This window comes from Paroedura picta, chromosome 1 (assembly GCF_049243985.1).
Source record: "Paroedura picta isolate Pp20150507F chromosome 1, Ppicta_v3.0, whole genome shotgun sequence".
Lineage (NCBI taxonomy): Eukaryota > Metazoa > Chordata > Lepidosauria > Squamata > Gekkonidae > Paroedura > Paroedura picta.
The window spans coordinates 29,931,952-29,959,145 of record NC_135369.1 but is presented as its reverse complement, the minus strand read 5'-3'; the positions used below and the strand labels follow the sequence as shown (position 1 = coordinate 29,959,145).

The 27,194-nt window shown below is 44.8% G+C and overlaps 1 protein-coding gene and 1 long non-coding RNA gene across 10 annotated transcripts in view; one reads left to right on the top strand and one right to left on the bottom strand.

Annotated features, from left to right (window-relative positions):
• Nucleotides 1–27,194, bottom strand: part of NCOA1 (nuclear receptor coactivator 1) — a 321,680-nt gene that overhangs the window by 49,164 nt on the left and 245,322 nt on the right. For all 9 annotated transcript variants that reach the window (XM_077331693.1, XM_077331659.1, XM_077331668.1 and 6 more), the window contains 5 exons: nt 15,264–15,358; nt 9,966–10,143; nt 4,348–4,527; nt 1,361–1,456; nt 316–456 (listed from right to left, as the gene is read on the bottom strand). In XM_077331693.1, coding sequence (XP_077187808.1) covers nt 316–456; nt 1,361–1,456; nt 4,348–4,527; nt 9,966–10,143; nt 15,264–15,358 — 690 coding nt within the window. The remainder of the gene's footprint in view (nt 1–315; nt 457–1,360; nt 1,457–4,347; nt 4,528–9,965; nt 10,144–15,263; nt 15,359–27,194) is intronic.
• On the top strand, nt 11,665–13,894 carry LOC143834880 (uncharacterized). The gene is made up of 3 exons (XR_013229922.1): nt 11,665–11,730; nt 12,952–13,009; nt 13,106–13,894. It is a non-coding gene; the product is annotated as an uncharacterized LOC143834880 (long non-coding RNA).

Genomic DNA, 27,194 nt, shown 5'->3' with positions numbered 1-27,194 from the left:
GCTCAATGCAGGTACTCACAACTACCTGCCCTCCTACAGTGACCCCATGCCCAAGTGATCCTTCCACCAAAAATCTCCAGAATCCAGCTTGGTCTGGAAGAAATTCACCTACCTCTCCTTGGGGGTAACAGTCTTCCACAAGTTGGACCAGCTGAAGGGGCCACAGACATTACACAGCCATTTCAGCCACTTCTTTTGGACTTCTTTGTTAACAGTCTTTGTCTTTTTCATCGGTCCCCCCGCCAGTCCGGAAAGCACTTATCCCGGCAACAATTGCAAGGGCATGCAAAGAGAAGAGCCCTTTTTTTTTTTTACCTTCCTGAAATAACTGCTTGGCATAAGATGGCTCTCTTCCCTGAGGCTGGAAGAAAGCGTAGATGCATTTCCTCACTAAATCTTCCCAGCCGGTCCGGCCTGCTGCTCTCAGGGAACTGGTGTCGATGGAGATGATTTTACCTGATGGAGGGAAGTAGGAAAAGAGCCATGCTAGCAATACAAAGCAAAACTGTCAACTATATAAACTATATATGTCAACTATATAAACATCTATGGACTACCTGTGCCCTAGTCTCTTTCCATAACTAACTCAAACTCCTCATTTTTATCTTTATTGTCTTTCAGTCTCCAACCCACTTTTATTTTAATTTTTTATGTTCTTATACTCCCATTCATTCCCACACCGGACCTTCATTTGTCGCCATTCCCTGTCTGTCAGTGCTTTATTTGAATTCAATTTTCATGATTTATATACAGCCTTTCCCCACAATGGGAGCCTAAAGCGGCTCATGTTGCTCTCCTCTCCTCCACTTTATCCTCACATCAACCCTTTGAAGTAGGTTAGGCTGAGAGTACAGAGTGGGCCAAGGTGACCAAGAAAGCTTTCATGCAGAGTGGGGATCTGAACTGCCCAATCAGATGCTCTTAATCACTACTCCATGAGGGACTTTAAGGAGTTCCCAATGCCTCTGGCTCTGAAAATAACTTCATTCTATTTCCTCTATGCCTAGAACCTCTGTCCAGAACACTGCCTTGGTGCCACCATCTTTCCCTGTCAAACTCCAGCTGAAAACCCTCCTTTCAGAGAACTCTCTAGTCCAGGGGTAGTCAACCTGTGGTCCTCCAGATGCCCATGGACTACAATTCCCATGAGCCCCTGCCAGCAAATGCTGGCAGGGTCTCATGGGAATTGTAGTCCATGGGCATCTGGAGGACCACAGGTTGACTACCCCTGCTCTAGTCCACAGCCGTAACTGACAAACCTAAATAATGAAACCGTAAATGCTTATTACTGTCTGGGAACACTTGGCTCCCCATCCCAGTGCCCTGGAATAAAGCATCTGGTTGCCCTTCTGAATAATACCTGTAGTATCTTGCTTGGTCATGAAAGATTCTGAAGCGGTGGAGGCTGTGGCTCGAGGTAATCTTCGTGCGATGCATATCAGGCAGGACTGCAAATCTGCCGCAATCAAATGGACAAGAAGGTTGGAAGTGAGAAAGACAAGGCGGTGAGGCTATTTTTCTTACAGACTCATGAAACTTGAGGAAAATCCTTTTGTTTTGTGCCTTCAACTTTTTTACCCTGCTCTCCCACCTCCTCATGTTGCCTGGCTTCTGGTTCATGCCACCTCCTTCATCCATGTTCCCTCCACCACCGCTCAGCCTTCCACACTGCTGCCCCCTCATCCCACCGTGCTCCTGTGAGTTTAAGTCATGGATCTCCGAGACTGAAGCAGACTCCCTGGAGAAGTGCAGGCAGTTGCCAAAAGGAGCACAGATTGTTTCTGGACTCATCTGTGCTGTGAAATTTGTCTTCTCGACAACCCACTCCAAAAGCTGGGCACTAAAGCAATCAACAAACTGGGGCAAACTGCAATAGGAGGGAGGAAACTGCTGCATGAAGTTGGGTATTGCACGGAACTTCCGAGCTGGCTGCATCCCCTGGCTCCATATTTAGGGTGGAAACAAGACTGAACCATCCAATTTTGGTTAATTTGGAAGAAGCGCAAGCTTGTTCCGCCCCCCCCCCCCCCCCACTCTAGGAGGAAAACTACAGACGAGTTTAGTCCTGTGCCGTTCTAAATTTTGTTGAGATGAATTAAAGCCTTTGCATTAATTTGGAGTGCATAAAAAGTTTGTCTGGAAAAGGAGGGCTGGCACTGGCATGGTGTGTATCTTCGTTCTGCTGTTTGGGAGAATTAATTCTGAGGCCATTTGGATCTGGCAGCCCTGTAAAATAATGGCTGCACTGAAAGCCAACAACTAACAGCTCCAGGAGAAGTATCTGCTCATAACCTGATCCTCTCTGTGATTTATTCCTTCCAGTCATGATCTCCTGTGTAAACTGCAATGGATTAATTTAGCTAATGCACCGGAACGAAATGGCTGCTATGGAGAAATGAGCCCAAAGTGTTCTGCTGGAAAAATCGCTCTTGTAATATGGGGCTGCGCCAGAGTGTGGATTTGTCTGAAGACCTCAACTGAAAATCCAGTTCTGCTAGGCCCATGTGAATGGCATCCAGGCAGGTTACGTACACACCGTGGAGGAGTGAGAGTCACACTTGCTTGAGTGCTCCTGGTTTTCAAGAGGGGATGTGGCAGAGATGCTGGAGGAAAATCGGGGGCGACAGCTCTGGAGAAGGAAAGGAAACTGGAACGCTTTCTACCTTCCAATACATTTTCACCCATCTCAGCTCATACCCTTTTCTCCGGAAAGTGTTCCAATTATCAGGAAGCACAGGGGTGTGCCATGATGTAAAAGACATCATCTCCTTCAGAGCAAAACGAAAGTCTGCAAGCGGCTTTCTGGCACCCTGGCCTTGTTTCCATTTCAAGCACTAGAAGGAACACCAGACTGGCCCAAAGACATCCCCCTGCGGGTGCTGCTCCACCTCCTCTTCCTGTGGGGACTGTGTCTATCTTTTCCCTAGCCATTCACTTTTCTGAAACAGATGGGCCCCTGTGCATTCAGCTTCGGAGGCAGCGACTGAAGGACCGTTGACACCTCTGCAAGGGTGATGAGGTCCTCCCAAGCCAAATACTGCTGGCTGTCTTCAGTGAGATGTCCCTGAACTTTGCACTTAGAGGAGTGAAGCTTAGACAGAGGCCCAGTGGCTTTCTTTTCACTCTGCTGGTTTAGGGCCAGTTCATGCAATACAAAATCTTCACAGGCACCATGAAGAGCTTGAAGCACCCATGAGATGGGACTTTTGTCCTTCCCAGGTACACAGGGGTCCCTGGTTCGGGTCAGGACCAAAGCACACTTGGGGAGGGGGGGGCCTTCGGACTTCCCTGAGCCTTTTTCATGACCCAAACTGGCAATGGGGAGCCACTATTAATTAATTAATTAATTAGACTTGTTTTCCACCACTTCTGGCAAGCTGGCTCGTTCTAGGAAACACAGATATAACATTCTTCTTCTTTTTATTCTTTAGCTGGTAATTGGTGGAGCAGGTTGTCCTCTCAGCCAACACGCTGCCTTGTTGGCGATTGGTGGCAGTAGTTTTGGCCATGTGGATAGTCAATCGCTGGCTTCTAAGGTCTTCCTCGATCTGTTTAAGACATGTTTTCTTTGGCGCCAGCCCTTGGATCTTCCAGTCAGTTGGTCCTTCTCGCCAGAGGAGTTTATGAGGCAGTCTGCTGGTGTTCATTCTCCACAGATGTACATTACATGCGAGTTTTCTAATGAAGCGAATGGCAGCTCCTCCTGGCTGCTTTAGGCCAGGAAAACAGCATGCACATTGTGGTTCCAATCAGAATTGGGCCTCTGGCAGCCGCAAGGTCTATGTATTGTATGAATCAGTCCTTAGTTTGCTCCCTCGGGAGAAGAAGCTGTTAACAGAACAATCAACTCAACACAGAAGCTACACAATTTCTGAAACAGGATGTAGCACACAAAACCAAATGCCTAAACCTGCCCGAGACCAGAGTGCTGGCTAGTTATCTATGATGAAGACTGCATAGATGGATTGTGAATCCAAAGGAAAAAAAGGATGGTGGATTACTGTTATAGCATATATGCAAGCATGCAAGAACAAAAACTCCAGCAACAGGGAACTGGCTGACTAAAGCAAATCCCCAAAATAATTCCCATAGCACCAACATAAAAAAATTCCTCTAAAAATGCAACTTGCAGGCTGGATGTTGAGCGGCAGGCATCTTGAGTTCCAGCAGCAGAAAATGCTGCAGGGAGAAACTGACTTCTTGCAGAGGCGCAATCCCCTTGAGAAAAAAAGTCCTGCAAGAGGACAATCAAGGACAATTTACAGATCTCCCCCCTCCCCCAGTCCCGAGAAATGCAATGCAGCACAAGCAAGCACTATTTTCCTCTCCAAAGAACCTCTGCCTTACCTTCACCTTCCTCCTTGATCAATTTCGGCTGAGACACCGTGAAGCACTGCATGATCTCGTAACGCTGGCGGGCCTCCTGGTTCTCTGCACCTGGCTCGTCTGGAGGACGGATCAGCATTCTGCAGTTGAAGGTATGGCTGTTGCGCCTGGTGGATTCTTGGGGCCAAGGAACTCCATTGACTACCGGGAGAGGGGGGAGGGTGTTGGAGAAAGACTACTGAAGAAGGCTTTGAAGGAATGAATACGAAGAAGATCAGCATTGGGGACTTATCCATATTCTGCTTATGATGCAGAAACACGGTGACCTCCCAAAACCTCTTACAGTTACAACAAGATGCCTTATAGAATTATAGAATCATAGAGTTGGAAGGGGCCATTTAGGCCATCTAGTCCAACCCCCTGCTCAACGCAGGATCAGCCCAAAGCATCCTAAAGCATCCTACCTTGTGACATGGTAGAGCATTGGCCTATCTAGCAGAGTCCTGTCTATTCTCCAATATCTGGCAGAAATCTTTCCAAGCCTTCTCACATGCAATCCTTATAACTAGAAATGCCAGGGATTAAAACTGGAGATTTTTTTTTACATGACAACTACATGTTCTACATCCAAGCCATGAGATCTCCCGAATTTCTCTCCTGTGTTCTGATCTATTGACTGTGCTCTTCAAGTCAGACATGATATAGCTTGCAACCATAACCTAAACAGAAAGGAACCCCTAATTTTTGCAAAAAGAATAACAGATAATACAGACTACACTGGTATCCATTACCCAATATTCTATGAATAAGAAATCCTGAGCTGTGTATTCACACCATTCAGGATTACCAAGTATGGAACAAGCTTTGAGGGTATGAACATCAAAGCAGCAGTTTAATTTAAAAAAAATATGTTAGGTACTTTGAACATCAGAAAGTACAACATTATTTTGGATCTTTACTCAACCCTGAGAATCAGACTGTGAGAGCAGCATTCAAATATTCTAACTGTATCAAGAATCATGCAAGTTGCAGTTCTTGTGCTAATGGAAACCAGGGGTGTGTCTTGCCTTTTCTCTTTCTGCTGCACGTTCTAGATCATATTAACAATTCTTGCTCAGTTGCTACCACCAGGCCCTCCTTCACTACCACTGGCTGTGACTAGACCCTGTAAGGCCCACCAAGACTCCAACCAGCCTCTTGCTACTTCTAGGCTCCTGCTGTACTTCTATGTGCAGCCCACAGTGGCCGTGCCAGTCCATGCCTCTATGATTCTCTAAGATCCTGCAAGTAAAGATATGAATATATGCAATGCCAAAGGTGAGGGTACTGGCAGTGGTCATAAGCAACAGGTAGTAGAGGAGAAATGAGGGCAAAAAGTGATCCTATTAAACTGGTCCTATTAAAAAACTGGTCCTATTAAACTGAGGAACAATGAATGATGCTTATGGTCTTTCCCAGGTCATTTCTCAAGTCACTGTGCAGTGGCACTGAATTCTGACCAAACATCATGCACCTGAGATTTAATGAGCACACTATACTGTGTAAGAGCCTCTTGTGGCGCAGAGTGGTAAGGCAGCCATCTGAAAGCTTTGCCCATGAGGCTGGGAGTTCAATCCCAGCAGCCGGCTCAAGGTTGACTCAGCCTTCCATCCTTCCGAGGTCGGTAAAATGAGTACCCAGCTTGCTGGGGGGTAAACGGTAATGACTGGGGAAGGCACTGGCAAACCACCCCGTATTGAGTCTTCCATGAAAACGCTAGAGGGCGTCACCCCAAGGGTCAGACATGACCCGGTGCTTGCACAGGGGATACCTTTACCTTTACCTTTTATACTGTGTACTTTGTCTTGTATCCTGAGACTGTTGCATGATTTCTTCTCTAATGCTGCTATTGTGGCCCAATGAAACCAGAAAATCCCTCTACCACTGTTGTTTTGGGGCCTTTTCTCTATCACTTTAGCTGGAGAGACATCAGCTACCACAAGCAAGAATAAGAGGCAGGACACTGTCAGAGACATGCCCTATTAAGCTTCCCTGGAGATTATCTGGCAATGTAAACATGCAAAACTGCTTAATACGGCATTAAGCTATTACATGAGACTTTTTTAGCCAGAGGTCTTGAGGACTGAACTGGGAACATCTACACGCAACAACAATCTACCATCTTAAAGCTCTACTACAGGGGTGGCCGAACTGTTGCTCTCCAGATGTCCATGGACTACAATTCCCATGAGCCCCTACCAGCATGTACTACATGAAATCCTTTTCAGAATTGGAGATGCAAAGAACTGAACCAGAACCATCAAATACTAAGCATATACCGTATTTGCCGGCGTATAAGACGACCCCCCAACATTTCCACTCAAAATACAGTACTATGGGCCACTATGGGCAGCTATGTCTATCCCAACTGAAGTGCACCCGGCGTATAGGACGACCCCCCCCACTTGGAGGCATGTTTTTCAGGGGGGAAAAGTAGTCATACACCAGCAAATACTGTACTTTATTATTCAGTTATACCTCTCTCCCCAATTTCCCTCCATCTTTGGGGGTTGGCTGATTGAAATCTGATTAATTATCTTGGTAGCAACAGCCACAGGGTTGGGACAAGCTGTATTTAGGACAAAACTAATTTAAAAAAAACCTTATCCAAACCTTACACATTAAGCAAAACATATGATCTTAAGATCATTCTATGGGAAAACTAGCTTAAAAAAAAACAGTACAAGCACAACGTATTAAGCCATGTCCACATACAAGCATGCACTGCAGTAAGCTAAAATCAGGTTAAGACCTTATTAAATGAAATATTGATTTAAGCCTGCCTCATATTGAATTAGTTTAAGTCGATCTCATATTCAATGGAGCTAATTTGATACATGCCATGCTCAAATCAATGCGAAGATAGTGTGCACTTGGGGGCTGGCACAGGCTTAACTAAATTGATTTTGGGAATGGCAGCATTCGTAATCATGTGCTTCTGAGATCCTGCCCAGCTGAATGTTCCTGCAAAAAGAGTGAGATCGCTAAGCTGCCTGCTTGATTCAAGGAGACCTCTGGACTATGACACTGCATGCGGTATGGAATGTGTGAATGTGCATGTCGGCACACGCACACCAGTAAGCTTTCAGGGTGGTCTCTTGCAAGTTCTCAGTTCTTCAGTCTTGGTACCTTGCCTGCTGCTCCTGACCAGTTCCAACCATCACATCTGATTAATCATCCTTCCTGCATTCCAGTCCTGTGGGGAAATTCCTGCTCTCCTACATGCTGACTCTTTATCCTTCTGTCCACCAAAGCTTAGCTCACGGCCCTGGCAAAACTCAACCTTCAAACAGTTATACTGTGAGTGTACATGCATGCACGTAGGTATGACTGGCTGGGAGTTGTATGCATATGGTCCATGTGCTGATATACATCCATATTTGTGAACACCCATGGGTGTAACATTTAACTATGTGCATGTGGCTGATCTGTTTGCATTATGATAAGAATACATGATGACTGTGGAGGAGGGATCTGCCTAGCAAAAGGAAAGAGACCTCCCATACTTCCCTTTGCTTGCTCCCATGAGTCTCCCTGATGGCATCCTTGAAGGGCTCTGCACAGTGGATGGAAGGCAAGGAATGGAAACTCATTGCCTTGCATCTGCCCCCATCCTTCTGTTCACTGCACATTTTCTCAGGCCTTGCTAATCATTCTTCCTGCTATAATAGTTATATTGCCCATCTTTGTAAACTTAAGCAGGCTCCTTGGACTGGCCAAAGTGCCCGGTAATAATTCTGAGTTCACTAGATCAGTGGCTCATCAACGAGAAGGGCTTCTGCTATAAAGGCATAACTTTGATAAGCAGAGCTGCATTAAGCAAGAAGAGTCTCATCACTGAGTCAATTAAATGCCAGCAAGGTTGATGGGTCCTGAAGCTGACCTACCTTGAACAAAGCACTGATCCAAGAGCAGCAAGAACCCCCTTGACTGAAACCAGCCATGTGCTCAGCATGCGACACTACAGTAAAGGACTGGCCAGAGGCCTCCTGTAGCAACCGTGGGCTTAGTTTTCAGTCTAGCCCTCAGTAAGCAGTTCACGTTTTCAGCCTATTCTGCCTCCACAGTGGAGACAGCAAAGCCTTTACATCTGTTGGGGTTTTCTGGCTGACTAGTCAACTGAGGTTCTTACTGGGAATTACATTATGATGCTCCTGAGTAAGCATATTATTCAAAAAAATGAGCTTAAATGCAGATTAAATGACACGCATTTTGAACGGCAGCGAGCAAGTCGTTGACAGGATTAAATTGGATCTGCTTGCAAAAGAGAGCCGCCTCCTAAGCTTCTGAACCACTTGCTTGTGCTCCCAAGTGCGGCTTGCACCTACTCAACTCTAGCACCTTCCAAGAACCAGAGAGCAGGAAGGGATGAAACACTAACACATATTGTACCATGTAGACCCACAAGCTGGTGTTACAAGGCAAATAACTTCCTTCTTTCCAGACAGCTCACAATTTTATAAACATCTGTTACGTCTTGCTCTCCCTAATCATCTTTTATTCTAAATGATTCCCCCACCCAATTTCTGTAGCCTTTGTTCACAAATCAGATTAGTCAGCCTTTGGGGAATCTCACAGTTTGTTAGTTTTCAACCACTTTATTTATACATTTCAGGTTTCCTTGGGTAGAAGAGTTCATATTTTTGGGAGATACTCCTCCTTGAAACTAAACGAAGATATCAGAACAGCCTGACACCAATGCATATGCTAAATTTGATAATCTCATGTTCAGAATTTGCAAATACTTCAACAACAATGGTGTCTAGCACTAGAGGATACTACTGAGTCACCAGCCTGCTCCAGGACAAACTATTCCAAGGCATTATTATTTATTGGCTGTGTTCAGACACAACAACAAACCATGGTTTGTTATGAGAACAAGCCTTGGAAGTTTGCAGGTTTATGCATTTATGTCCCCTTCCCTTCCTTGCCATTGTGTTTGTCTTGTATACTGGAAAGCTACTATTTGGCTGAAGCACAAAGTATAGCTGGTTTCTTCCTACAAACTCTGCACACGTTGGATAATGCACTTTCAATGTGCTTTGGTAGCTGGATTTTCCTGTGCATTATCCAACGTGTGCAGAATGGGCCGGGCTACGGCTTAATCCTAATTTGGAATCCTGATTTGCAAGCAAGAAATAAGCCATAATTTCTGGTTTGGAATCCAGGAAGTCTTCCAATAGCTGCATCACAAGTGCAGAAGATATATGCAAGTCTAGAGACTTCCAGCATTCATTAAGGCACATCATTCAATCACTGTTATAAGCCAAAGTTTCTATCCTTATAATGGCCAAGGCATTTTACAACATTTAGAACAGAATTAAAATAAACCAAGACACTAACAATAAAAATAAGCTAAAATTATCATCAGCAGATCCATACATGCATGTCATCACAGACACAAGCTAAACTGCATGTTTGCGAGATTATACAGAGAATAACTTTTGACCCATGTACAAACACTGAGCTTTAATGAACAGGGATTCTGTTAAAATACAATGACAACCTGGGTTGGATTTTACCTTTATCTGGCAAGCTGCTTAATTGATTCTGCAGCCTTTTTCACAGGAGAGTGGTGCAAGGAAAATCACGCTCCTTACCTAGGGACTTGGGCAGCAGGTTCTTGACAAATTCTGCATGGTCCCCCACGTGCAAGATGCTGTAGACACTTGTGTTCATGAGCTCTTCTTGATTGTAGCCCAAGTAGCTTGTCACATTCTCAGACACAAACACTATTCGCCCTTCACGATTCACAACGAAGAAGAAGCCGTCCAATGCCTGCAAAGCCCAGAACAACAAGAAATGGCATCAACACCAGCACTGCGTGGTGCCACTCACAGGGACTTTGGTGTATTGAAGGGCAGACCCATGTTCTTTCTCAGATGAAGTTAGCAGCAGTAACAGAAGTAGAATTTTCTCCAGTATAGGTGCCAAAACAAACAGGATCAAACCCTCACAACGCAGTCATCATGATGAAATTTCCTGAGTAGGTCAACATGTTATGATGTCACCAAGGGAGCCAATAAAGAAAAAAAAAAGACATTGGGTGACTCAATCTTAAACAAGGCCATGATCCAGCATAAACACATGTGCATAATGGCTGAACATGGCTTCAACAGAACACTGTACGATCAACAGCGGCCTTCTTTCTAAAATGGTCTTATTCTCCTCAACATGAACACAGCATAGAGATTGTGTTCCTGAGCAGTGGTCTTCATTTGGCCACATCAGGCTTGCTGAGCCTGCCCAAATTGCTTGCGGCGCCTCTGACTCTTTCTTCTGCCATTTTCATGTACCTCTCTCATCCCCTCCACAGCCCACGATGATTGTGACAGCACGGCTTTCCTACCTGCTGTCTTTCCTTTGCAACATTGAGAAAATCCAGTGTAAATGAGGAAAAATTGCTGTTTGAATTGGAAGCCATGACCCAGGAAAAGCAATGGGGCTGACCCATTCCCTCAAGGTTGGCACCAGAGTCTTTGGGTTCACTTGGAACTACGTGCCTTGGATTTCAAGCCCAGACTCTGATTCCCTTTCTAGCCTCTCAGGCTGCATTAAAGAGAGATGGCACGGTTCCTCCAACATGTTCCCATTTACAAGCCAAGCTAAAATATTCTCCTTCACCTGAGCATTTAAACGGAAGGCTTTTACTGATGTATAGGATATATATTTGTGTAATTCGGTTTCAAACAGGAAAGAAGATTGGGACAGTCACTCCCCCAAAATATTTTGAACTCTGAGAGAAAAACAAGCCAAAAAGCATATTGCATAAACGGTAACACGGGGCACCTCTGGATTTAGATGAGAGATCTGGAACAAGTGGAAACAGCAAACAAAATCTAGACCCCAGGAAAGTGGATACAGTCGATAAGTATATATTCACCAAAGCAGGCTAGAGAGACCTCCCTCAGTTATGGTCCAGGGATGCTAAAATTCTACCTAATTGCACAGGGAATGATGAAGTCCTATCCCTCTGGGCCTCATAATTTGAGTTTATATATTCACAGGCACAGCCAGCCACATGTGCATGACTGGCAACGTTCCCCATGCCGGCCTTAGTTCCCCTCTCTTGTGTAATTGATTGCCTTGCAAAGCAGCCAGACATGATTTGCTTGGCTTTCACACTCTTTATTTTTCATTGAGTCCCGTCTTCGGCAAATCGTGTTTTCCCCATTCTGCATTAGCTGAGCAGGAAGCCATTTCAAATTAAACCAAGCCCCAATACGTTCCCTCCACATTACCACTGCCACTGGCCTATGACCTGCCCGTGTCCCTTAGTCACAAGCGGTTGCCTGTTGCTAAGCAACTGGAAGCCTATACACCACACCCCCTGGTGGAAAGATGGGGCTTGCAGAGAAGAGAAAGGCAGGTTCCTCTCTCTCTGTGTGTGTGCATGTGTGTGTGTGTGTGTGTGTGTGTGTGAGAGAGAGTTCTTTCCTCTTAACTTTCTGCTTGTCTCAGCCCTCCTGATGAAAAGCCAGCACCATGTGTTTTAAAGTACTTAGAAAAGAAAACAGCAGCATGAATAAGTCAGGCAGGAAATGAAGTGGGCAAAGGGAACACAGTGAATCAGCAGCTAACCAACAGTATCGGGTGTAAATCAATCGCAGTTCCATTTAACACAGCCAGCCCGATGCCTAACCAGCGTGCAACTGGTACTGAATAATCCATTTCCGGAAATTAGGAGCCGGGCCCCTGCCTCTCTCCAGAGTATCCTAAATCGGAGAATAATAAAAGGAGGAGAACTGGTTTTGAAAAGGCAGGCAGGCAGGCAAGCAGGGCCCGTGGATCACACAAGCAAGGCGGAGATGAGCCCCAGGGTTCTTCCAGAAGGCAATGATGACGTGACTCCACAGGTGGGGGTAACGTTTTGTTTTCTGGGAGATTGTAATGCTTACCAATATCCACACCTTCTCAAATTGAGAGAGGAACAATGAAGCTCTTTAAAATTGCCATTGTGCACTTGAGCACTAGAGAGGATGAATGCACAACCTCTGAAGGGGCAGGGAGAGAAAAGAGCAGAGGGAGGCAGAGGAATATTAATGCCACTTGTGGAAGGTCTGCTCCTGGGATCCATGCAAATGGAAGCCTGTGAAACCACAGGTGGAGTAGTAGCTCAAAATGGCCCTAAAAAGCACTCCAACTCCCCATGGAGAGAGCCCCAGGCAGGTCTTGAGCACCATCCAGCCTGGCTGCATTGCTGCCAGGTAAACTGGCCAAGACTCAAGGCAGCAAATGGGTGATGCCAGGTAGGTGAGGTGGGTGCTGTGCCATTCACCCAGCACATGCACTCCCTCCCTGGGTCAACATAGTTCGGAGAAGCAAGTGACCATGCAGCACCCCAAATTCTAATAGCATTTTAGGCTGCTATTTGAAAGGACCCATGTATGAGAACAGCTATTTGGCAGTGTGATGCTTATAGGTATGTATATAGCAATTCCTCGTGAATCTAGTCCATAGTGCAGGGGGTTGGACTAGATGACCCATGAGGTCCCTTCCAACTCTATGATTCTATGATTCTAATATAAATACATTTATAAAATCATAGACAATTTATGATCAGTCATAATATTTGTTTTATTTCAGAACTGAGTTAATCATTGAATATGAATAAATAGAATCTTAGACAGTCACCATTGTTGAGGTAGGTTGGCATAATATATGTATTTAATTCCATACTAAATGCTTTATATTATTTCTTGATCTTCTATTGTTAAACTATACAATTATTTCTTTATAGGAGGTAACCACTGAAGATTTCCCTTTGAAAATGAGTACTGTACCTGGGAACTCGTTTTGGTTACTTTACGGTTACGCTTGCTTATGTGCCTCTAATAAATCACCGAGAAAAGAATTACTGGATTTCATAACAGAACTCTGTTTTGCGGCTTGTGGATTCTGATTCTGGTTCTATTAACTGTGGCTTTTGGAGGAATCGACGGTTCTATTTCTGTCTTCTAAAACCTGCCAAGTAAATGCCAGCTAGTATTGCAGTTACTTTAGCTACCATGTAAAATTATTACATTTGTCAGCCCTGCTGCCTGGCAGTATGTGATTCAAGATATGCAGTAAAGATCACTTTGGCCTGAAGAAATCACTTATTGTTTCTTCTGTCTTCACTCTAGCCTCCAAGCTGCAACTCAACAGTTGAGAAAAACCTTTCATGGAAAACTTATGGGTGCAAAATGGATGCCAGCCTACCTTAGAATCATAAAGACAGAGTTGGAAGGGACCTACAGGGTCATCTAGTCCAACCCGTGAACAATGCAGGAACTCACAAATACCTTCCCACCCACAGTGACCACAATTTCATGCCCAAGTGAACCCTCCACCTTGATGACTGGGTGTACAGAACTGGGGTGCTAGATTAAGCCTGTGAATGTAAGAACATTAGAAAAGCAAGAGTCAAAGCTATGTTCCATTGCATTATCCTCTGCTATAAAATATAGTGTTTGTACATGAATGTAAGGGCAGTTCTGCTGTATTAGGCGAAGGGTCTATCTTATCCACCATCTTGCTTCCAACAGTGACCAGGGAAACAGTTCAGACTGTCCACGAGAATGGCATGAAGGCAACATTGCTGTTTATGGCCAGCAACAAGTAGTTTTCCTGCCCGATTCCAGAGACGCCATTTAGCTTTCATTACTAACAGCTGCTGACAGACTTATCATCTATGAATCTGTCAAATCTCCACTATGCCAGTGGCCATCAGCATGTCTTCTGGCAGCAAATCCCAAAAGTTAATTATTCATTTTGTTTGTCTGAAATCAAACACTCCTCGTATGTCATTGGGTGCCCTTTGAATCAGAGCATTGTCAGATAAAGGCAGAATAATTACTGCTCTTTCTATACCATTCACCATTGCATTAATCATTCACCACTGTATTCATTTCCATACCACTCACCATTACATTAATCTGAAGCTGATGGGCAGTAAATTCAGGAGAGGCAAAAGGAAATACTTTTTTTACACAGAGATTGATTCAAATGTGGAATTCACTGCCAGAGGATGTAGTGATGGCTACAGGTATAGACAGCTTTAAAAGGAGATTCTTACCAAGCCTCCAGCAACCCTCCATGTTTTCTGTCAAGGATAACCTCAGCCAGTTCAAATCTAACCAGTATAAACTGGAATTTATTTTTTGCATCAGTGTACATAACATTTGCCATTTTGAAATCAGTGTATTCCTATGTACTTTTGCTGTTCATTAACCAGTTAGTGAATATGATGTCTTTGATGATGCATATATACTATTTGCCTGTCTCCTTCCATGCCCTTAATGTTGTTAAAATACTTTAGTGAGATCAATGTTCACCTCACATAATCTAGTGGCTTGATGACCTTATAACCTTATGAACATTTGAACTCACAGCTTATAGATGACAACTGCATATTTTTAGATTTTTGGAAACCCTTTATAGATGCTTATTTGTAGACTTGTTAGAAGCTTCTTGACGCTATCAAAGAACTTCAATAAGTTAGAGGAAGGTCCCTTGCGGAGGCCATCTTAATTCTTCTTCAACAGGACTCATTTTTCCATTTGGTTAATAATTTTAGATTTATTGAGAGCCAGCCAGAGGTCCATCTAGGCCAACATCACTTTTCACAAGGTGGCCAACCAGTTCCTCTAGAGAACCAATAGGGCATAGAAGCAGAGGCCTTCTTTTGATGTTGCCTTCTAGCATGAGAATTCAGAGGTTTAATTGCCTTTGAATGTTGGTCTATTTTCCAAAGACTGGGGCTTTGGAATCACCTCTTTCAGGAATCTTGATTTCTGCTGCCCGGCTAATGCTAAAAGGAAAAACGCTTCTGGAGGTTTAAAAGATTGTGATGGTTACAAATACGGAAAAGTGCAGTCTTCCAGACTACGTGGAGCAACTGCCTCCTCTGCACGTACCTCCAGAAGGAGAGGCCCCAGGGATTCCTTTTCGATCACTCCTTGGCTGCTGGAAGAGATATCAGACTTCTGCACATCGTCATCAGCTGTTTTTTCTGCAACAAACAAAAAAGGAGGATTTTAAGCCAAAGAAACTTTGCTTCCAGTTTTAAGTACATCTGAACTGTTCCAAAGACTCCATACAAAAAGTAGAACCAATGTTTCAATGGCTTTTGCCAGTAAGGTCAGGGACTAGGTACATGCCAAAGAAAAGAGAAAACAAACCCAAGTAGAACACCACTGGGCTGAAGGAAAGAAGGCTAGCTATTTAATATCAGAGGCAGTCTCAGTTTAGAAATAAAAGATGAAAAGGCATTTGCCAGGTGTAGCTCAGGTTACTTATGTGGCTACGTGTTAGCTACACCACAGAACCAAAAGTGGCTCCATAGGGCAGTTTGTGAGCGTAAATGCAGCATGGTGGTGGGGAGGCTAAAGCTGCTTCTCTGTGTACTGTGGTCACAGAGAAAAAAAAACAGCTGGTGTGCATCTGGGAGGCAAAAATCTCCCATTACACATGTGACACTAAATCCTCTAGTTTTTCTCCAGCAAATATGAGTGCTTCGTAGATGGAGCCATAAGCAGGGAGAAAAGCAGTGCACAATTAAGAACTGGAGGTCTGGCTGAAAGGCCAAACTGCGTGAGATGGGTTTCCGCTTCAAGAGTGAAAGAAAGAGGCTGCACCAATGCAGAGTCACAGCAGAGAAGAAAGGGGGTCTGGCCAGCAGCCATCTGTTCTACAGCTTATTACGGCTGGAGCGTTCTGAGAGACGGCTGCCTCACAGATCCCCTGATGTAGCAGCAGCCAAAACACAGAGGGATTTTTGAGTGCAACCTAATAAAAAAAATTCCCCACTGCATCTTCTTCTTCTGAGTTAAGTGCATGAAAACCATAACTGCCTGCCTAAAACTATTACCTTCCTGCCGCAGAGTGTGTTGCACATGCTGAGGGATAAAGCCGGAAAGCGCACTTATGGAGCAGTCACAATGCAAAATACGGAACAAAAGATTTCCTCCCCAAAAGCCAGGCCTTGGGCCAAGATAATACTGGTATAATAGAGCATTAGAATGAACACTGATTTCTCTCTTGGTCCCGCCCCAAGTTCCTATATTCACATACTTAAGAGTAATGCAACAGCTTTCAATTCTAATCCTTTAATTGGGCTGTGGAATCCTCCTCCAACTTTAGCAAAATAGTTTCATACAGCAGTTCCAAGCCTATTATTCAAAAGGATTAGCTGGCAGAATGAGGCGCCATGGCCCTTGCTATTGTGCTGGAGAGCCGTTTCCACCTCTTTGCTTTGGGAATGTGGGGGCTTTCAAAGGATTTCTGTTGTTGTTGTTGTTGTTGTTGTTGAAGCAGAAATGAAAACAGGAGTAGCCAAACTGAAACCTCCCCAAACAGGCCTGTGCTTTAACATACTTCTTTGAAACTTAAGAGCGAAGGGCCAACCTACATGTGATGCCAGAATTCCCCAAATAGAACTGCTGCTCGTCCTAAAAGCAGCTGCAGGGATCCTGGAACAGCATAGTGGCAGTGAGGAAGGAATAGAATTGCCAAACACAAGCCTGTTAAAGATGCCTCTCTCTCTACCACCTACTTTTGGCTCACAAGTGACTTCTTAGTACTAAACATGCATCTTCCACCTGCATGTAGTTTTACTCCTTAGTTTTGATGGGGGTGGGGAGACCTTTAGAATGACCTGCAGAGTCCAGAAAGCAAACAGCTAAAGTTGCAGTCTTCCAACACCACAATCTCATGTAGTTCTAGATCCAAAAGTTCCTAATACACACTGTTCTAAAACTGAAGGCACCCAAGTCAGAAGACTGGGCTGAAACTGCCTCCCTCTCTCTCTTCCTTGACTGTCCAGTGTTGCTACCTGCCACTTTAATTAGGGAGTGGCAGCTATGTCAGCTGCAGCACAGGAGAAGGAGTCAAGTGGCAAGATTATCCAGGGTTGCCAACATGCAGGTGATTGCTGGAGATCACACAGACTCACAAATGATCTCCAGACTACAGTTTCTCTGCGGAAACTGGCTACGTAGGATATAAGTAGTATAGTAAGGTAAAGGTAAAGGTATCCCCTGTGCAAGCACCGGGTCGTGTCTGACCCTTGGGGTGACGCCCTCCAGCGTTTTCATGGCAGACTCAATACGGGGTGGTTTGCCAGTGCCTTCCCCAGTCATTACCGTTTACCCTCCAGCAAGCTGGGTACTCATTTTACCGACCTCGGAAGGATGGAAGGCTGAGTCAACCTTGAGCCGGCTGCTGGGATTGAACTCCCAGCCTCATGGGCAAAGCTTTCAGACGGCTGCCTTACCACTCTGCGCCATAAGAGGCTCTTAAGTAGTATAGTATTATATCCTATATTAGCGATCCCCAACCTGTGGGCCGCAGACCACATGTGGTCTGTCAACTAATTGGAGGTGGGCCGCGAAGGACACCTTCTCTCCCCCCCCCCCGGCCCTTTACAACACAATTTGGGTGTCACTGTCTCCCATCACTCCCAGATGGGACTATCTCGTTGCAGAGAAACAAGCTCAGGGTTCCCATTGATTTATCATTGTCATGAGTTAAAATTTCCATGAAAATAAAATGTTCCTTATGTTCATTGTTGTGGCGTGTCTGTATCTTATTTTGAAGGGATGTTTAAACATTACCATACCTATCAGAGAGCGTTAGGGCAGTGGTTGAGAGTAGAGGAGTAAACTACCCCCCCCCCACCGGGCCTCAGTAAAATTGTCAAGCGTTGAGTGGTCCCCAGTGATAAAAAGGTTGGGGACTACTGTCCTATATGGTATATTATATCCTATATAGTATTAGGTATCTATTATATCCTATATAAAGGTAAAGGTAAAGGTATCCCCTGTGCAAGCACCGAGTCATGTCTGACCCTTGGGGTGACGCCCTCTAGCGTTTTCATGGCAGACTCAATACGGGGTGGTTTGCCAGTGCCTTCCCCAGTCATTACCGTTTACCCCCCAGCAAGCTGGGTACTCATTTTACCGACCTCGGAAGGATGGAAGGCTGAGTCAACCTTGAGCCGGCTGCTGGGATTGAACTCCCAGCCTCATTGGCAAAGCTTTCAGACGGCTGCCTTACCACTCTGTGCCACAAGAGGCTCTTATTATATCCTATATAGTATAGGTATATATTATATCCTATATAGTATAGGTATAATGCTATCAGAGGGATATAATGCTATAGTATTATATAGGATATAATACTATAGCATTATATCCCTCTGATAGCATTATACCCTCCCCAATGCTCCACCCTGAAATCATCAAGAATTTCTCAACCCGGAATTGGAAATTCTAAGATTAACAAATTTAGTTTGCCATCTGATGATGGAAGTTCTAGTTCCCAAAAATGTATGCCATGATAAATTGATTAGTTTTTGAAAGGCAGTCATTTCTTTTGGGTTTTTTGTTAGTTAGGTCAACAGCACCGTACTCAGACTTCCCCTTGAAAAGAGCAAAGCTTTTTGCATAGTTGTCTTGAGGCTACCCAGCAATTCCTTTGTTGAGATTAATTGAGAAATCTTTTTGCAGCAAGAGCTGAGAGGAGGAGGAGAGGGACAAATATTCCTGGCCAAATGCAGGTACGTTGGAGAAGATGAGAATGGAGACACACAGTCACTGTGGTAGCAAAGACAGAAGATCACAGAAACATGCTGGGAGCTGCTTGGGCTTTTTGAGAGAAGGAGAAAATAAAAATATAAAAAGCACTACAGTGGAGAAAAGTCCCAGTTTCATAACAGCTTCGTTTTGAAATGGCTGAAAAGGCAGCACGATGCTTTCACAGTCCTTTATGAAGAAATGGTTTCAGATTATGACCCAAAAAGTCAAGAGGCTTGCTTTCCCATGGCATGCAGTGTAAACCAAAAACACACAGCCAGCAACAGAATTCAGAGTGCTGCTTTAAACAGTTCTTCCCTGAGAACAATAACAGAAAAACCTGCACACCCAGCAGCAGCCCTTCTGCCCCACAAACATTAGGCCATGCTTGCTGCAGCCACATCCTTCTCTTCTGGCAAGCCCCATCTCAATTCACATCATGAGCTGAAGGTCTTGCAACCCATGAGAGTTCCATAAAATGATTCCCCCTCCTCTAAACCATCACACACTGAAAAGCAACGATTCACGTGAGCTGTCGTGTTGGTCCGAAGCAGCAGAACAAAGTTTGAGTCCAGCGGTACCTTTAAGGCCAACAAAGTTTTATTCATGAGCTTGTGTGGACTCAAACTTTGTTCTGAAAAGCAAAGACATATGAAGCGGGATCAGGCTGCAGCTTTCAGGACCCGCAGGGATCTGTCTGGAAGACTGTGGCCCCAAGTTTTCCTTTGTGATCAGGGAATGGCCACCTGAGCCTTCTGGACAGAAGGACGTGTTAGGAGAAGGTAGCATCCCCATGTCAAGTTCTCCTCTCTCCACAACTTACTCTCTGGCCTGAAGATGGATTCAAGTGGGTAGCCGTGTTGGCCTGAAGCAGCAGAACAAATTTAGAGTCCACTGTCACTTCTATGACTAACAAAGTTTTATTCAAGGTATGAACTTTCATGGGCATGCACACTTCCTCAGATACAATGTCTCTGGCCTGAAGCCTCCCTATTGCACATTTCCCTGACCCACATTTCTTTTGGCTGGCAGAGGCAGGGAAACATAAACCTTAGGACTCGTCTTAGTACATGTTATGGAGGGTGAAAACTTGGAGGACTTCTCCCCTCCCCAGTATTTCTCACAACAGCTTATTTGGCCCTCAGGAAGATCAATAGGCATTGTTTTGCTGTTTGCTGATCTCTACTTGCCCCATTTCCCTGCTATATGGGCCCTGAACTCTATTCATTGAGCATCCCCAAGGCATCAGGCAGGAGTTCTTCACCCCTCTGGCCCCTTAAGTGAAAGAAAATAAAAGTACATAGAACTTAATTTGCTCACACTGATTCCCTGTTACTTTGTCTTCCTTCCTTGGGCTACATTAGAATTTAGACTTCGGGTTCTCATGCCTTTCAATGGTTATTTTATTGTGCCAATCACCTTTTTATCCTGTCTATCCAAGAGGAACTATACAAGAGTGAGCTTAACATCCCTGATAACCACAATGGGGTAATCAGTGACCTGGAGCCAGACATCCTGGAATGTGAAGTCAAATGGGCCTTAGGAAGTCTGAGCAACAATAAAGCTAGTGGTGGTGACAGCATTCCAGTAGAACTATTCAAAATCTTAATAGACGATGCAGTAAAAGTGCTACACTCCATATGCCAGCAAATTTGGAAAACTCAACAATGGCCACAGGATTGGAAAAGGTCAGTTTACATTCCAATCCCAAAGAAGGGCAATGCCAAAGAATGTTCTTCACACGCAGCATAAAGCAGAGGAGGCAATACATCCAATACTGAGCTGTCCCCTTAGACTGCTTTTGCAGGTTCACAAGACTGCAGGTTTCTCCCTGACATGGCAGGGAGAAAGCCATGGTGCTACCTTATCTGTGATATGCCAGTCCACTCGACACAGAGAGTACTTTTTTGTAATGAACATACCATCACATCAAAGTCCCACCTGCAGCCCCAAATGGTTCTGCCATCTCATTTGCAGCGTTTGTAAGAAGTAGGGCACAGCAAGAGAAAGGCAGACAAAGCAAGGCGGAAAAGAACCAGTGGCTGTAAGCTGACATGCAGCAGAGAAAGCTGGCAAGCCAAACACGAAAGAAATAAAAGGAATTTTTTTAAGTGGACAGGAAAGGAGATGCTTACAAAGAAACCCGGCCAGCAACAAGACTTGGCTACAAGAAGTCTCCAGCCCTGCTGCTGCCCCCTCCAAAATGCAGAAAGGGATCACAGAAACCCCAATCTGTGGTTGGTAGTTTGTGCTTCACCAAGCAACCAGGGAAGCAACAGAACCCCCAGGCTGTGGCTTCCTTGATACAAAGCTTTGATTTTTAGTTAATTAACATCAGATGTAATACACTCTGGTGTGACCATCTACAGAGCACTCAACACCCAGCCACACCATTAATTAACACACAACACAGAATTTGTTAACCCAGCAGAAAAGACAAAGGGGGGGGGGGAGCTTGTTGGAAGGTTTGGAGGATCAGAAACATGCACGTTTAATATTTACATGGCTAGGTGACAGCAACAAGTTAAAAGGGGTGCAAAAATCAGTCCAGAGGCATAATTGGGTTGTGGAAAAGTTTTGGGCAGTAGCTGCAGCAGCCTCACGAGCCACAGAAGACAACAGCATGGCAGGGAGAAACTTGAAAGACCCTATGTAGCCTATAGGATAGGTTGCTCATGAAATAACCGGCTGGCCCTGTTATACCATTTAAGATTGGTTTTCAGTAACAGGTGGCAAATCTATGCCGCTTCAGACTGCAGGTAGGGATGCGCGGCTCCAAAAAAACAAAAATTCCTTGCATACAGAAAACTAGCACACTAGGGAGAAACCTAGAAATCTTTCACTGACATGCTAGCTTTCTAATGTGCATGGAATTCTAAAAATATGTAGTGGCAGTCCTGCAATGCCATTTGCATTTCCTCTCCATGTCTCTTACTATGTGCTTATACCACCCCACTCATCAAATCCGATTCCAATGCCCTGTCCTTACAACTCCCCCTGTCTTTTTCATCAGCAATTTTTGTGTGTGTGTGTGTGGGGGGGGGGAGCTGTGGTTCTGTTATTAGCCAAGCGCTTTCTCTTAGCCATCCCTCAAATCCTTTTTAAAAGTTAGATCTGTGCACATTTCAAAATTCTAAGTAATCCAAAATTTGCTGCCAGAAAAGCTGAATTCTGCAACCTGTAAGCATATGTAAGCATAAGCATGAGCACACTTATATAAACACGTATGCAGGAAGCTGCCTTATTTCAAGCCAAACCATCTGTCCTGGTACAGCCATGCTTGGACCTGCAGCAGCTTTATAAAATATCTGGCACAGGTCTATTCTCAAAGCTGCAACTCAGGATTCTGTGAAAGATGATGATGATGGCAGGGGGCTTTCTGTACTAACATCCACCCACCCCCAGCCCACACGAAGCCATCTTCTACTGAATCAAACCATTGGTTCATCAGGGTCACTACTGTCAATTTAGACTAGCCGTGGCTTTCTGGGTCCCAAGCAGAGGCCTTTCATATTGATCCTTTTTTTTAACTAGGGATGCCAGAGATTGAATCTAAGACCTTCTGCATGCCAAGTAGAGGCTCTTCCACTGAGCCATGGTCCTCCTCAATGACTTTGATTTCTGCCATTCAGAGGAAGGGACTAGGCACTACACATGGCAGATTGATTGAGATTTCTAACCCACCCCTCTCCAAACTTGGTCGCGGGGCAGGGTACAACAATTAAATTCAAAATAGACATAGGCATCTAGATAAAAATTCTGAAAATTAGACTAAAAAGAAAGGCCCCATTTCTGAAACCTGAAAATGCTACTAGTATCACTTCTGGCTTTGGAAATTTCACAAGGCATCATCTGGCTTCACAGCCTAAAGGTCTGGTGTGATGTAATGGCAAGAGCATTGAATTAGGACCTGGGACAACTAGATCAGAATCCCTCGCTCGACCATGGATACCTGCCAGGTGACCTTGGGCCTGTCACAATCTCTCAAACTAGTCTCTCTGACCTCACAGGGTTGCCATTTTGAGGATTATGTGGACGAGGGTAAACAACGTGAAAAGCCACTCTGGGTCCCTAAACCAGGGATAAAAGCAGGATATAATTGTTTTTAAGTATAAATAAATGAATAAACTTGCTTCCAAGTTAGACATGAAATTAAATTTGGCTCTGCTGACAGTGTGCCTCTTCTGCAAAGCCTCTCCTAGGCCATCCTAGCTTGCTTCATTCATTCATTCATTCATTCATTCATTCATTCATTCATTCATTCATTCATTCATTCATTCAATTTTTATGCTGCTGCTCCCAGTCCAGCTGGCCAATGGTGGCAGCTAAGCTGTTAGGACTGAACTAAAGAAGACAGGATTGCCATTTTATCGACTGCCTGGAAAGCAGTGAGCCTGGGAAGCCATTTCTAGCATTTCAGCATGCTGTACTGATGTTTCTTTGATAGAAGCAATGCTCCAGTACCAGCTAATTTTAAAACACTTCCTCAATCTGTGTACATGTAAATAAGCAGACTGCCCTGGTCTCCCCTTGAGGAAATAATGCCTTTTTCTCAGTATCCACAGAACAGGGCAAACTCACACTGATGCAGACATAAGCACTCACACAATTCCTAGTTACTTGGTCCCATTGATATGGAGGACGTGACCACTGCTCCACGTCATGAGATAGAAGAGGGGCCACCATGCAGGGAACTTTTACAGAGCAAAGTATGGGAACAATACAGGCATGCTTAAACCAGTCACCAAAGCAAAGCCCCTATTTTATTTATTGTTGTTGTTAAATGCGAAGTCGTATCCGACCCATCACGACCCCATGGACAATGATCCTCCAGCCTTCCTGTCCTTTACTATTCCCCAGAGTCCATTTAAGCTTGCACCAACTGCTTCAGTGACTCCATCCAGCCACCTCATTCTCTGTCGTCCCCTTCTTCTTTTGCCCTCGATCGCTCCCAGCATTAGGCTCTTCTCCAGGGAGTCCTTCCTTCTCATGAGTTGGCCAAGGTATCTGAGTTTCATCTTCAGGATCTGGCCTTCTAAGGAGCAGTCAGGGCTGATCTCCTCTAGGACTGACCGGTTTGTTTGCCTTGCAGTCCAAGGGACTCGCAAGAGTCTTCTCCAGCACCAGAGTTCAAAAGCCTCAATGCTTTGACGCTTGGCCTTCCTTATGGTCCAACTTTCACAGCCATACATTGCAACTGGGAATACCATAGCCTTGACTAGATGCACTTCCGTTGGCAGGGTGTCTCTTTTTTTTTTTTTTTTTTTTACATATACTAAAGGTTAATTCCAAGAGCCTCTTGTGGCGCAGAGTGGTAAGGCAGCTGCCTGAAAGCTTTGCCCATGAGGTTGGGAGTTCGATCCCAGCAGCCGGCTCAAGGTTGACTCAGCCTTCCATCCTTCCAAGGTCGGTAAAATGAGTACCCAGCTTGCTGCTGGGGGGTAAAACGGTAATGACTGGGGAAGGCACTGGCAAACCACCCCGTATTGAGTCTGCCATGAAAACGCTAGAGGGCGTCACTCCAAGGGTCAGACATGACTCGGTGCTTGCACAGGGGATACCTTTACCTTTACCTTTAAAGGTTAATTCCTCTACTTGCCCCCTTATTCAGCCCTCTACAAAGCAATTTATCCTGGATGCTTCAGGCCGATCCTGCGTTGGCCAGGAGGTTGGACTAGATGGCCTATATGACCCCTCCAACTCTATGATTCTGTGATTCCACTCTTTCCCACCAGGAGCCACATCCACTATTGGCAAGGGAAGTTTTAGTCACAGGTACCTTTCGCTGAGAGCCAGCCTTGCCCCAGACAGCCTTGCCCCATTCAAACGGGCACCATAGCTATTAGTCAGTGAGCAGATAAACTCATTTTATTTCACTCTGTGTTATCTGTTCTCTCGTTATTGCTTCCGGCTCTGATAAGAAACAACTTGGGTAATGTAAACATAGAATTCAACATTTCAGGTCAGAAGCTCTACCCAGGAATGCAGAGAGTGCCCATAAGTGAACTAATGCTATTCTCAATAATTGGAATTTAGGTGTTCTTGGTGACAGGTGAAAAAAGGTGCCTCTGGTTTCTCTCCACCAAACAGCACCAGGGCAATAAGACAAAGCTCCAGAACCCAGAGAACTTACATCACATTTCACTCAGTCACAATGTTAGGCTTGTATGGGATTTGTTCAGCTCCCCTAGACTGACCCTTTAAAAAAAAACCAGGACAGGCAAATGAGCTGCTCTGAAGAGCTCTTCCCAGGTAAGTAACAGGAATGAAAAAGGCATTGTGAAGGTACCACACTGCTTCTCTAGCTTCAAATAAATGCAGGTAAAAGGCAGGAGAGCACCACAGTCTTCTTTCCTGATGGTAAGAAGAGACTGGGGTAGCACTTAAGAGTTCCTGTAGAGCTGCTACCAGTTGCAGTAGATGACAGAGTAGTCCTCTGTCAATGATTTGACTCAGTCCAAGGCAGCTTCATCCAGTCACGTCCATCAATGGTTCTATAATACACTGCCACGATAGCAGCACTGATTTCACTGTCGGGTTGTAAATGAAGCTGGCTGAATTTTTAGATCTTTTCCCATTCTCTTTTTAAAAGACACAATTCTATATTTTATTATCTTTTGTTGCAAAAATCACTTTAAAAATGTTTTTAATGTTATTTTATTTCAATGTTTTGTTTTATTGAAATGAGTTTTTAATCGTTTTGTTATAAGTAGAATTGAGCATTAAAAAAATTCCATTAAAAAAAGAACTGCGTGGACACTGAAATCAGTTGGCTTTGTTGATACACTTGTGTGATGATCAAGGATGCCTTCCAAATCATTGTGGACATGGACTTAATACCTGCAGTTTCTGACAACAACAGATCTACATGCAAGGGGGCCTGGCTGTAGGTTTTCCTGTTGAGGAGTGAGTTTTGCTTTCACCAGCAGTCTTCAGTCCTCAAAATTTCTGCTTTCACACCACGCCTTACTTCTCCATCTGGGATACAGGGATTATAATGCTGGCCTACCTTACAAGGATAGCCAAAGCATTACTAAGAATGTGCTTTGAACACGTGAAAACACACGACAGAAAATTATCATTGTTATCCATACACTTCCAATTATTTAACCGCAGTCACACAATCTGCCACATTTTTATACTGCCTTCCTCCAAGGAGATCAGAGTGGTACACAGGGTTCTCCCCCCTCCATTTTATCCATATGGTAGCCTTGTGGGATAGGTTAGACTGAGAGTGTGTGCCAAAGGCCGGCCAGGTCTTCCCAAGTCCCAGTCTGTTACTCTAAAAAATGTTACACCATAATTTCTGATCTAAAAGGACTAGAAAAGGCAGCTGGGAAGAAGAAAACGCAGGAAGGGAGGCAGTTCAGTTTAGATCGTTCCTCAGAAGCCCCCCCCCCTTCCCCTTGTTCTGCATTTATCTGTCAACTAGACTGAAACTGTCCACAGAGGAATTAAAATTTTATTGACTGGCTTCATAGGAGGCATGGCTCTATAAAATAAACACGTGTAGAGCAAACTTCCCAGTGCCACTGCACATGCAGATTTTTATAGCTGTGACCAGGGTCTGCATCTGAAATCAACCCCTGATAGAAACCAGATTCACAGGGAGGATTCAGGGAGATCAGTTTTACAGATGAGGGCAGCAACGCAGTCCTGCTTAAATAAAGGAGTGGCAGAGGTTGTCTGTTTACTGGAATTCATGACCCAGGGGAAATTTTACAACTCGTTTACGAGGGATGTGTGTTACAGCAACATGCTGAGTAAGTCTCTCGCATAACACACACTGCTGCCGGTGGATGGGTGGGTGGCAAGTTTATAAACTACAGCAATCCCTGGCAAGCGCCAAGCAGGGTGTGAAGGGCTCATGCCTCTACGCATTGGTGCTTCCGCTGCGTGGAATGCATTTGCATGAAGTCCAAGCCTTCAGTGAACTACGAGTCTCAAAGTGTTTCGCTAAAAGTTAGGGCATCAGTCCCAAACAGCTTGTTGGCTTTAGGTATGGGATGAACGATACTCACAGTTTGGCCACCCCTGCTCTAGAATAGCAATCCCCAACCTGTGGGCCGCGGACCACATGTGGTCCTTCGACTAATTGAAGGTGGGCCCCGAAGGATGCCTTCTCTCCCCCCCCCCCCAGCCCTTTACAACACACTTCATTGTTGTGGCGTGTCTGTATCTTATCTTGAAGGGATGTTTAAACATTACCATAGCAATCAGAGAGTGTTAGGGCAGTGGTTGAGAGGAGAGGAGTAAACTACCCCCCCCCCACCG